The 12549-nt window shown below is 56.4% G+C and overlaps 3 protein-coding genes across 3 annotated transcripts; all 3 read right to left on the bottom strand.

Annotated features, from left to right (window-relative positions):
• Positions 1-1222: 1222 nt before the first annotated feature.
• Positions 1223-2283, bottom strand: MFIFM68171_09112 (uncharacterized protein; the record flags this gene model as incomplete). The annotated part of the gene is made up of 2 exons (XM_071064531.1): positions 1223-1794; positions 1851-2283. 2 exons carry the CDS (start codon positions 2281-2283, stop codon positions 1223-1225), a joined length of 1005 nt encoding a protein of 334 aa, XP_070920632.1.
• Positions 2284-3850: 1567 nt separating this feature from the next.
• Positions 3851-4255, bottom strand: MFIFM68171_09111 (uncharacterized protein; the record flags this gene model as incomplete). The annotated part of the gene is made up of 1 exon (XM_071064530.1): positions 3851-4255. The coding sequence occupies one exon, from the start codon at positions 4253-4255 to the stop codon at positions 3851-3853; it is 405 nt and encodes a 134-aa protein (XP_070920631.1).
• Positions 4256-5091: 836 nt separating this feature from the next.
• URA2 (Carbamoyl-phosphate synthase) lies at positions 5092-11939 on the bottom strand (the record flags this gene model as incomplete). The annotated part of the gene is made up of 3 exons (XM_071064529.1): positions 5092-5154; positions 5215-11261; positions 11312-11939. The coding sequence occupies 3 exons, from the start codon at positions 11937-11939 to the stop codon at positions 5092-5094; spliced, it is 6738 nt and encodes a 2245-aa protein (XP_070920630.1).
• Between the last annotated feature and the right edge of the window lie 610 nt (positions 11940-12549).

Raw genomic sequence — 12549 nt, 5'->3', positions numbered from 1 at the left:
TTAGAGAATCCGCAGGCAGCAGGGACTCAGCCGGGAGAATGAGGGCCTGACCTGTCTGCACCTTTCACTCCGGCAGCAGAAAGACGCAGCCAACGAACTTTTGGCTACCGTTCATCTGCCCGAGACGAGCACTGTTCACCCAGCCATGGCAGGGCTGGCAGTGGGGGGGGACGTCATCAGGCCCTGGGTTAAGCTTAGTTCTGCCATCCGATTGCCGAACCGAATCAGAGATGGCAAAGCCAACTGCAACCCCGTTTCAAAGCCCCAAATGGCCCGACGTCCCAAGTCCAGGATGGCTGGCTAAATGGGCCGGGCATGGGGTTGGGGTTGGAAGAGGCTGAAAACCCCGGACGTCGCCTCGCAGGGGTTCCAGGAGACTGGAGGACCGTGCCGACGGCACAAGACGAGCCAAGACGAATGAGCCGTTTGTGATTGGACCCCCCCAATGGCTGGCGCCGTGCAACTGTAACATGGGCCCGAGCGCTCATGCAGAAGTGTGATGCCCACACCCAACATGTCGCAGAAGCTCAAATGTGAAGCACTTCGCTCCATAGCATTACCATATCGAGCGGGTTTTGTATTGCGCCTAAAGGCAGTTCGACCTGTACTCGCCTGACTGGCGTTGCTTGGCAGCCGGAACCCCGCAGCTTCCGGAGCCAGGAGGTTATCGTGAGCACATTCGGACTGTGACTTCGGATTGTGACTTTCAGATGACCGTCTGTGTGCTCTCTTGTGACAGCCAACCACAGTCCAGTTATCGCGAGCATGCCGTGGCACTCGAATGGACTCAGCTTTCGGAGACGCTCACTTGCTTGTCATCCAAAGGCGGTGTTCAGTTACAGCTTGTCATTACTACTCTATCGACGCCAAATTTAGCACCTCACACTCAGTTACGGATTTATCCCATGTTCCGCCGCATCTAGCAACAGTAACAACAAGATAGCACACGAGAAGCAAGCCAGGTCTGTAAGTGCGAGAAAATAGAAAACGGAACAGCGGCACCAGCACTTGGCAACCGCGATGAGATCCGAGACCCAAACGTCCACAGCTGGACAGGGCATCCTGACAACAACCCGGTTGCCAATGCCGTCCCGCGCCGTGTTTCCCGGCCCGCTGCCCATTCCTCTGCCCGGGACGTCGCCGGAAGCCGTAGAGACCGATCCGTCCTAATGTCCCCTGCCCAACAAGGCTGGATTTCCCTAGACGCACCCTTGCTCCCTTTTTAGCGGGTGAGGTCTGACAGGTTATCCACTTCTTCGGTGGCAGCCGCGGCGGCCGAAGTCTCAGCAGCTACCGGGGCCGAAGAAGCCGCGACCGCAGCGGGAACAGCGCTGACAGCGGCCGAGTCCACTGACGCGGTGGCAGCAGAAGCAGAAGCTGCTGAGGTCGCTGCGGCGTTAGCGACGGAAGCCGAGGCGGCCACTGACGCTACCGCAGGCGCAGACGCAACGGAGGTGGCAGCAGCAGCGGCATTTGGTTCCGCCGTGGCAATGGTGAAGGCCACCTCCTCCGTGGCTTCTGCGGCAGCCACCAGCGCCGTTGACGCGGCAACGGCGTTTACGTCCGCCGTGGCAATGGTGAAAGCCGCCTCCGCCGTGGCTTCTACGGCAGCCGCCAGCGACGTTGACGTGGCAACGGTGTCCACGTCCGCCGTGGCAATGGTGAAAGCGACCTCCTCTTCCGCACCCACCGCGGCCTGGGGTGTGGGGCATTGTCGCTTGATCTTGGAGCCGCGCCGCAGCTTGGTCCGCTTCATGGTCTTCCTGGCTTCGGCAATTTCCCGCTTGAAGAGGCCTACAAGGATACCGGGTCAGTCACACGTCGAAAGAGGAAACGGCGGAGATACCCACCCAGATTAAACCCGCCCAGGATACGCCCCTTATTGAACAGCGATTGGATGCCGCCCAGGTTCAAAAACCCTAGCTGCTCCAACTGCTGCAGCTGCGCGAGCTGGAAGAAGAGGTCTACATCGTTGTTGAAGCCGAAACTCAGGATGTTGTTGAGATTTAGTGTGTTGCCCAAGCAAAAGTTCCCAAGCATGGCCAGAATCGCCTGAGCAACGGCATCCTGGTCTCCGAGGTCAACACTGCCGAGGTTAAGACCGCCGATGTCGAGATTGCCTAGGTTCAGGTCGTTGATGTCAAAGTCTGCGACGTTGAATTCGCTCCCAGCATTAAGCCCAATGTTGGCGACACCGCTGCTGTTGGCGTCGGTGAAGTTGTTGAGGCCGCTCTGGGCCAACGCCAGGCTGGCAGAGAGAAGGATCGTAAAAGTTGCCTTCATGATGAGAAGCCGGTCTCGTTTCTGAATGGAAAGAAAGGTCTGGATCGCAAATAATAAAAATAAAACTAAAAGAATAGGATAAAAACGGAATATCAAGAGAGCACAGCTTCAACAGGTCAGCAACAACCACAAATGTAGAATGAAGAATCACTCACCTCTAGGATCTATACATGCAAACCGAAACGAAGGGTAGAAACGAAGAGGGCCGGCTTCAGAAAGGAAGGAGGGAACTCCCAACAACTTAGTTCCCTCGGAGGGTAAAATAGGATGATATGCTATTTCCCATCTGGCTACCCCACCCAGAACCAACGGTGTGTGTATGTGCCTTTGGCGCGGCTATGGCTCGTCTGCATGGGATGGGATGATAGCCTCGCCGATGAAACAGGCGACGAGATATGCCGAGAGGGCGGAAAAAATGGTCCAAGGCAGGTTTGGATGGCAAGAATCCCATCCCGTGGCGCAATGCAAACACCAGCCGTACCGCTATCCGTGTCACTCACATACTCTTAAGCTGTGCACATACTGATTTCAGACTCGTAATTGAGGGGGAGTGCGAATAGACGGAGGGAGTGAGCGTCTGGATAGTAGCCAATGGAAGCGATAACACATTCAGGCCCCATTCCCCTAGCAGGAGAAAACAGATGAAAGAGGAGGAGCAGTGTATGAGAGCCCTCGAGCGGATTAGACACATCGAGTACGAGCAGTCCGACTACCCTCAGAACGGAAAACGCCCACCATAATACAACTAAGCCGAGGGCAACGCCCATGTGGTTAGGTTGTTCTAGCTAGTCCTTCAAAGATGTGGAGAAGAGCGAGCCGTCCTTGGCCGAACGGACGGTGATCAGTGGTTTGGAAACATGAATATGCTTAAGGCGGCCTTCCTCCAATTCTTGCCGTTTCGATGTTTCGACGCTGCCAAGCGTTGGCCTTAATGTCATGCAAGAGCATATGCTGATGGGCTAAGTCAGTGGCTTATTGCCGCCAAGTCAGGAGTGAATGGAGAAATGATAGCACACTAACTGCTGGCAACACCAAAGTAATAGCATTTCTGAGGATATCAAAGGTTGCGTGTGCCGGATCGCCTGCATCCGAGCCATGGGTCGCGGTGAAGGAAAGCATACTTGGCTGGCGCATCCGGGCCAAAAATACCGAGTCTGGAGGGTGGAATGCCCGGGAGGCGTGCTTCCAGAAGGCACGACAGAAACACCACCTCAATGTAAGGAGAGCGAGGAGGGAACGGCTCAGTTCTAAAGCATCCCTGTGAATCAGGTAGCAAGTCGTTACTTGCACGATCCGAGACCCCCTCGGTGATGAGACCCCTCTGATGTTGCTCTCTGCAGTTGGGAGCTGGATACCGTTCCAGAGTAGGGAATACTTTTCGTGTCCGCATTCCTGGAGTACATACCACCATCTAATGGCCCATCCCTTTCGATAATCGCTAGCCGCAGCCGTAGTGTTGGTATCATGACGCCTCCCGCCCGCCCACATATCCAGGTAAATCATACAGTCAGCTCGTCCGCCCGTTCCCAACCCCGATCACCCAACGCGAGAGCGTCCCTCAACACCGTCACCTCTCCGGCCTCTTTTCTCCATCCGCCCGCCCGCTCCCACTGCCATTGAACCCAAGCCACTCTCCCAACACACCGCCAGGCTTCGGCACAGGGCACTCTCTTTTCGACGCCGCCTTGGCCCTGACCTTCGCTGTTCCGTCCCCTTCGCCGGGGGTAAACTGCACGATCGCATCTTCCACCACCTCCTCACCCTCCAACCTCCTCCTCCTCCTTCTCCTCGCAGACCCTGCCGCCGCTGCCGCCGCCGAATCATGCGGCATCTCGCCATCCGCGTACGCCCTTCTCGGCGCGGGACAGGGTAATATATGCGGCAGGGCGACGACGAAGAAGCTCGCCACGACGGTCGTGGCGAACAGCGACGAGGTCATTCGCGACCTGGGGTGGAGGTGGGGCGGCGGCATGGTGTGGGTGTGGTATGGCAATGGCGATGGTATGGTGTGATCGATCCGGGGGAGGGAGAGCGAAGCAAGCTGCGACATTAGCAAATCCCACGGTTTGTACTGCAGGTGCAATTGCGCCTTCTCGACGTACCAATGCCCAATTTGATCAAGCATGCGTCAAACCATGACGCGCGCCCAGGCCCACGCTACTCTGTATGCACTGACCCAGGCCGAATTGAGCTGGTTGCGGAGGTGAATTGGCTTTGGGCAGCTTGACTGAGAGCTGTGTTGAAACTTTTGGAGCTTGGAAATTCCTCGGGCGCGACCGGATTGTTAAGTGGGGCCAGCAGCCACGGCAGAGTGGTAATTATTTTCCCAGACAACACCGTAATAATACCGATGTGACCACCATGTTCAGGGTCAGCATTAGCCTTAACTAATGTAATTACGCTACCGGACAGTGGCGTTGACACCACTATCTATCTACACAGATATAGATACATAGAAGTACAATAAAATACATAATATACATAGCCCTGAAAAGAGAAAATAGAGAAGAGAAAACCGAAATAATTCCACCAAACGGATGCTTGTACAGTACATGCATAAACCACCTAAATATACGACCCCACACATGGATAGTATACGGCGCTGCCATATACATATCACATAAACATTATCATCATGATCCAGCGGCGCGAGCCGTTGTAGTCTACGATCATCCTTTGGTCTAGCTAGCAAAATCGCTTTTTTTTACTAAGAGAAAGAAAGGAAAAAAAGGGAAAAAAAATCATGGCCACCGATTATTTCCCGCCCTTGTATGATATAGAGATAGCAAAAAATAAAATCATGCTCCATCAGATTTTCTCCCCCATGACCAGCGCGAGCAAGGCCATGCGGCAGTAGAGACCATATCTCATCTGCACCACGTGTGTTAGTAAAGCAGTCAACGGCCGAAAACAGCAAGGTAAGGGACTCACCTGTCTAAAGTACGCCGCCCTCTGGTCAAAGTCCACCTCCTCGGCCACCTCCTCGTTCCTCGGCAGCGGATGCATCACAACCATGCTGCTCTTGGCATGCTTCAGTGTACCGTAATCGATGCGGTACGAGTCTTTGACGCTCTCGTACTCGGCCAGGCTCGTGAACCGCTCCTTCTGCACCCGCGTGCAGTAGAGCACATCGGTGCGGCCCAGGATCTCGGGCGTCAGCACCTCTGACTCGCAGAGCAGCTGACCAGCATTCACCAGTTGCTGGCGGACAGCGGGCGGCAGGGCAAGGACCTTGGGCGACACGAGCTGCACCTTCACCTGGTAGTGCCGGAGCAGGTAAACAAGCGAGTGCACTGGTCTGCCATAGAGGAGGTCGCCCACAAAGGTGATGGTGAGGCCCTGCATCGAGCCCAGCTCCTCTCGAATCGTAAAGAGGTCGAGGAACGCCTGCGTAGGGTGCTCCTTGCTTCCGTTGCCGCCGTTGATGACGGGGACGGGGCTGAACTTCCTAGCGATCTCGACACACTTCTCGTCGGGGTGGCGGAGGACGATCGCGTCTCCGTAGCAGGCGAGTGTGCGTAGCGTGTCCTGCAGCGTCTCACCCTTCTGTACCGAAGAAGTCGACGTGGTGATGGAGACTGTCCTGCCGCCAAGGCGCTGCATTGCTGCATCGAATGATGCCGAAGTGCGGGTGGAGGGCTCGTAAAACAGAGTGCACAACACGCGCCCATGGAGGATGTCCAAGACACCTTCTCGCTGCACGCCGAGACGCATCTCTTGCGCAATATTGAAAAGAAGGTGCAAGTCGGCTCGTGTATATTGCGTCACGGACAAGACGTGAGACTTCTTAAACGATGATGGGGCGGATAGCATCTCCTGCAGCGGCGAGATGGTCGGTTGAGCGATCAGCGAAGGAGCGAGTTCATCCACGGCAGGCACACGAGGGGGAGGGAGGGAGGACAGAGCGCTCTCTGTGGCCTTGGACCTGCCGTACGATGGCCGAAGTCCCAGCACGCTCTGACGCCTTCCGTCCTGCAAGGTTTCGGGCACTGGAGATAACGGATGGTGCATTGGCCTGACTGCTGGCGACGAGACGGCGGCTGCCGAAGGCACCGCTCCGTGTGTAGACATGTCGCTTCCTCTGGGAGCGACATCCAAAACGGAACCGTCGAGGCAGACAACCTGGTCTTGGAACGTGACGCGCTGGACTGCAGCCTTTAGGACCTTACCCGCAAAAGGCGACCAAGAGCCAGTCGGCCCCAAGGTGTATGGGCGGTCGATCTCGACTTCCAGACCCGTGCCAACCTGGTCGTGCAGCTCAAAAATCTCCCGGGGATTGTCGTGAAGCCGCGATTTGACATCATCGACAGTCAGCCTACCCTCGGTGACCGATGTCAAGAGGAGGGGGAGGGCGTCGGCAATGCCAACAGCCACGTCCGTCTCTTTCTTCAAGAAGTGGGCAAGCTGGTACGGCAGACTGCCGATGGAGAAGACATCGGTGGTTTCCAGATTCTCCCACAGGGCAGCCTGATCCTCGGCCGTGGGCAGGAATGGGCAGCCCGGGTAGTCGTCCTGCGACAGGTAAAGTGAGTAGATGCAGACATCGCAGGTGACTTTGAGGCCCTTCTGCTTGCCGAGCGTGATGAGCTTGATGTCATCCTTCGTAGTAACTGCAGTGACATGGATGCGGCGGTTGTGCAGGCTGGCAAGTAGGAGAATCGAGGCCAGGTCAGTGGTCCTTGCGTCCGTGATGATGGGCTTGTGCGTCGGCCAGGCGTCAAAGTGCGCTTCGACCGCCGCAACTTTGCTGATGTTATCCGACAGATGGTTGAACGGGATGAACAGGGATCCCACTTCGCTGGCCGAGTTGCTGATCTGGTTGGCGTTGTCTGAGCTAGCGGTGATCGACAAGTTGAAATCGCAATACCCGCCGCGCTTGCCGTTCTGCTGGGCGGTTTTCAAGGACTTCACATCCGAGATCGCGCCGTCCTTACCGACCGGCATGACCCGGATCATGCTAAAGCCTGCAGCGATCGAAGCCTTGGTCACCTTTTGGAGATCATCACTGTCTCTGGAAACCAGGCCTGGCACAAAAGCTGCGATGTTGATCAACCCGGGTAGCTGGATGGTACGATGGCTTGTCTGGTAGTCGCGGATGCCGATATTGAGCTCAAAGTGCCTGGCGATAGCCTCCACCAGGATTTTGGCGTTCTTGACGTTGGTGACAAGCGGGATCTGGTAGTCGACCGCCATACGCCGGGTCTGGTATCCCTTGCTCATGTAGTTGGCCGGGCGCCTGTACCTGTTGCTGGATGGCAGGTTGATGTAGAGGTCGATCATGTTCTTGGCCAGATGCTGCGTGAGCGAATACTCAGACTTCTGGTCGTCCTCGTCCTTGCCAAGAACCTCGAGGTATTGCACCTGAACGCCGTGAGTGCCGAGGAAGTCTGCAGTCCCGGCTGTCGCGAAGAGCTTGTATCCCAGCTCTTGCAGCTTCCTCACGGAGGGGAGCATCTCCTCCTTATCCTTGTAGGATCCAATGGAAAGCAGGATGTTGTTCTTGGGGATCTTGAAGCCCGTGGAAATCAGGGCCTTCAGGTAGGCCTCATACTTGTCGGATCCGAACGAAGCGACCTCTCCTGTCGAAGCCATCTCGACGCCCAGGACGGGGTCTGCGCCGGACAGGCGCGAAAAACTGAACTGCGGGACCTTGACACCGACGCAGTCTGCAGGACGCTCGATCTTGGGGTATTCTTCGAACGGAATATCCATGATAGCCTTGGTGGCCATCTCAATAAGATCAACACCCATGACCTTGGAGACGAACGGGAACGAGCGAGACGCCCGGACGTTGCACTCGATGACCTTGATGTCGTTGTCCTTCGCGATGAATTGAATGTTGAAGGGGCCGGTGACATTGAGCGCATCGCCAATCTTGCGGGTGGCTTCCTCGATGCGTTGAACCGTCGTCGGTTCCAGATCCTGAGGCGGGAGGACGAGCGTGGCGTCTCCGGAATGGACACCGGCGTTCTCCACGTGTTCTGAGATGAAGTGGCCCACGACCTTGCCATCCTTGGCAACGGCATCCATCTCGATCTCCTTCGCATTCTCGATGTACTTTGTAATGACAACGGGGTGCTCTGGGGAGACCTCGGCGGCTTGTTGCAGGTAGTTCTCCAGATCGCCCTCCGAGTAGACCGTGTTCATGGCCGCGCCAGAAAGGACGTATGAAGGGCGCACCAGCACCGGATATGACACCTTCTGGCAGAAAGCCTTTGCCTCTTCAAAACTTGTCAGTTCTTTCCAGGTCGGCTGGTCGACGCCGATCCTATCAAGCATGCGGGAGAACTTGTAGCGGTTCTCTGCGGTGTCGATCATCTCGGGCGATGTGCCGAGAACATTGACGCCAGCACGCAGGAGAGGGAGAGCGATGTTGTTCGGCGTCTGGCCACCCATAGCCCCTAGGACACCGTATGAGGACTCGATCTCGTAGATGTCGAGCACGGTTTCCAGATTGATGTTCTCAAAATACAGCTTGTCAGCCTCGTCGTAATCTGTGCTGACCGTCTCGGGATTATAATTGACCATGATGGTCTTGAAGCCCGACTGGCGGAGCGTGCGGATGGCCCTGACTGAGCACCAATCAAACTCGACCGAGGATCCAATTCTATACACTCCTGAGCCGAGGACCATGACCCCGTGGTCATCGAACGAGATGTCATGCTCACTGGCGTTGTAGGTGAGGTAGAGGTAGTTTGTGAAGGCCGGGAACTCGGCGGCGACGGTGTCGATTTGCTTCACGAAGGGGGTGATGCCGGCCTCGAGACGCATGCCCCGCACGGCGAGCTCGGTCGAGCCCCAGAACTTGGCAATCTGGCGATCGCAAAATCCAAGTTGTTTGGCCTGGAGGAGCATGCCGGGTCGGAGGGCGGCGCCACTCGCCTTGAGGTCCTTCATCTTCTTGGCAAAGTCGCTCAGCCCCTGGAGCCTGTCAAGGAACCATTTATCGATCTTGGTTAACTCCCAAATCCTCTCCACCGAATAGCCGGCGCTCATCGCGTTGGCGATGGCGAATAGGCGCTGGTCAGACGGAGTCTGGAGCTCGTCATCGATCGACATGAGCGCCGGTGTCTCGTTGAAGCCAAGATTGTGGAAGTCAATGGACCGAATGGCCTTCTGGATAGCCTCTTCAAAGGTCCTGCCAATGCTCATGACCTCGCCGACACTCTTCATGGACGACCCGAGCTGGGTCGAGACACGGGTGAACTTCTTCAAGTCCCACCGGGGCATCTTGACTACGACGTAGTCCAACGAAGGTTCGAAGCAGGCGCACGTGACCTTGGTGACCGAGTTCTTGATCTCTTTGAGCGGGATGCCGAGACCCAGCTTGGCCGCGATGAATGCTAGTGGGTAGCCAGTGGCTTTAGACGCCAGTGCCGAAGATCTGGACAGTCTGGCATTGACTTCGATGATGCAGTACTCCTTCGAGAAGGGATTCAGTGCGTATTGGATGTTGCACTCGCCCACGACGCCGAGGTGACGGATGACGTTAACAGCAGTCGTACGAAGCATGTTGTAGTCTTCATCCGACAGCGTCTGAGAAGGAGCGACGACGATCGAGTCTCCAGTGTGGATGCCGAGCGGATCAAAGTTCTCCATGTTGCAGACAGTGATGCAGTTGTCCTGGCAATCTCTTACGACCTCGTACTCGATCTCCTTCCAGCCCTTCATGCTGCGCTCAATCAGGACTTGAGGGCTAGCCGCGAAAGCTTTGTTACACAGATCCAGGAGCTCGGCCTCGTTGTTGGCGAAACCGCTGCCGAGGCCACCAAGAGCATACGCCGCACGAACAATGACGGGGAAGCCAATGTCTTTCACAACCTTCAAGGCCTCCTCGACATTGCTGGCCGAGGCCGACTTTGCGCACTTCTCACCAATCGAGTCCATGCTCCGAGCGAAGAGCTCGCGATCCTCGGTGGTAATGATGGTCTCAATCGGCGTGCCCAGGACTTTGACACCGAGCTTCTCGAACTCGTCCTTGAGTTGGATGCCCACCGAGAGGGCCGTCTGGCCGCCAAATGTGCAGTAGATAGCGTCGGGCTTCTCGTAAATGATGACTTTACGAACGAACTCGGCATTGACAGGAAGGAAGTAAACCTTGTCAGCGAGGCCCTTTGAGGTTTGGATCGTGGCGATATTGGGGTTGATGAGGACTGTGTAGATGCCTTCTTCCTTCAACGCCTTGATGGCCTGACTGCCCGAGTAGTCGAATTCTCCAGCTTGGCCAATACTGAGGCCGCCGCTTCCAAGAACGAGCACCTTCTTGACCGAAACGCGAGGGTGCAGCTTGTTGTTTTCTTCGGCCGTGCCACCGGGGAACTGGACGCCTTTCTTTAACAGGCTACTGTCGGCGGCGCAGTCTGAAACAGTCTTGATGAAGACGTCGAAGAGGTATTCAGTATCCCGTGGGCCGGGGGTGCTTTCAGGGTGGAATTGTACACTGAAATGTGGCCTGTCGATGTGCATGATACCCTCGTTACTACCATCGTTGGCATTGATGAACAATTCCTGCCATCCCGCCGGCAGCGTGGCAGCATCGACTGCATAGCCGTGGTTCTGGGATGTGATGTGGCACTTGCCCGTCACCATGCTGGTGCAGGGGATGTTGTGGCCTCGGTTGCCGAACTTGAGCTTGATCGTCTTGGCTCCGGCCGCCCTGGCAAGTAGCTGATGGCCTAGGCAGATGCCGAAGACGGGCGTACGGTTTTCCGACAAAGCATCAGCGATGCGCTTGACTGTGCTCTCCAAGATGGCAGGGTCGCCAGGACCGTTGGAGAGGAACAAGCCATCGTAGCTCTCGCCACGGAAATCATAATCCCAGGGGCACACCAGGACCTCGACGCCACGCTTGAGGAAGCACCTCAACTGGTTGTATTTCATACCAACATCGAGGCAAAGAATACGGATTGGGCGGCCTGAAGGGTGGTTCAGGGCGAAGGCCCTGGGAGGTCGGTACAGCTTAGGCGCCTTGATGGACACTAAAAGGTGGTAAGCACGAGCGCCGCGTGGGATGTGTCTCTCCACTCACCCTCTGCTACAAGGTTCTTCTCATTTGGGTTGACCCAGTCGATCGCATCGAAGTGTGGCTTCCAGTCACCCATCTTGCCGGGGAGCGTGAGGCCCTCGGCGTCGCTATCGACCCCATTGGCTACATCCTGCTTCTGTAGCAGCATGCGACCCAGCATGCTTCCCTTTTCGCGGATACGCTTCGTCAGCGCCCGGGTATCGACACCGTACATGGCAGGGATGCCCTGCTCCTTCAGCCATGTCCCTAGGGAGGATGTCGCGAGGAAGTGCGAGTAGTCTTCGCCGGCGTACGTCGCGGTAACCAGGCCGGCAATGTGGATTTGCGACGACTCGAAGTGGGCAGGAAGGTCACCGAGGAGCTGGTCGAGGGCATCCCGAGGAGGAACACCGTAGTTGCCGACAAGTGGGAAGGTAATGACGAGGATTTGGCCGCGGTAGGAGGGGTCGGTCACGGACTCGGGGTACCCCACCATGCCCGTCTGGAAGACAAGCTCGCCAGCGATGCTCTTGGGAGCACCGAAGCTGTAGCCTTGGTAGGCCGAGCCATCCTCGAGTTCAAGGGTGATCAACCCTTCGGATTCTGCTTTGGCAATGGGCGCTGTGGCCGGCCGATAGAGCGTAGCAGCCATTGTGACCGAGGAAGCAAGCAGCGAGTGCCCGCACAAAAAGCGAAGATGATTGGGAATAAGGTTTAAGAGAAGGGAAGACGAAAATAACGATAGACAGGGCTAGGGGTGTTACTCGGGTGTGGGGAGGGGGTTGTCAAGATGCAGAGCAGGAGCTCAGAGACTGCCGCGGGGCAGCTGTGAACGAGTCGGCTTGAACGATGCCAGAAGAGCCCTTTTTCACCCGCAAATCGTCATGATCCGACTTCGCCAGCCCTTCTGCATGGACAAGAAGGAAACAGAGCGAGAGCGAACTGTTGGACGGCGAAGAATTTGTAGGGACTCGCCCCGCCACAACCCGCAGTATCTGGTGCCCTACCCACCAAAACTTTTCTAGGACGACGGCGAGCTTGCTGCGGGGTTCCCTGTATGAACTGGAAGAGTCAAATGCCTCCCGGTCAAGAATTTTTGCCAATGCCCAATCAGCGCGCCGGAATCGCAATTTGGCGGGGTCGTTCGCGTGGGGTTAACCCGCTGGCTGCATGCTGATGCAGCGTTCCGATTTCGTGGTTGGCCGGTTCTCGACCGCCTCGAGATCGGAATTTTCAGCTCCAGATCTCGAACCTCCTACAAC

This window comes from Madurella fahalii (assembly GCF_045866475.1).
Source record: "Madurella fahalii IFM 68171 DNA, scaffold_5, whole genome shotgun sequence".
NCBI classification, from domain to species: Eukaryota; Fungi; Ascomycota; class Sordariomycetes; order Sordariales; genus Madurella; species Madurella fahalii.
The sequence above is the reverse complement of the archived record's forward strand: the minus strand, read 5'-3'. Positions and strand labels throughout refer to the sequence as shown.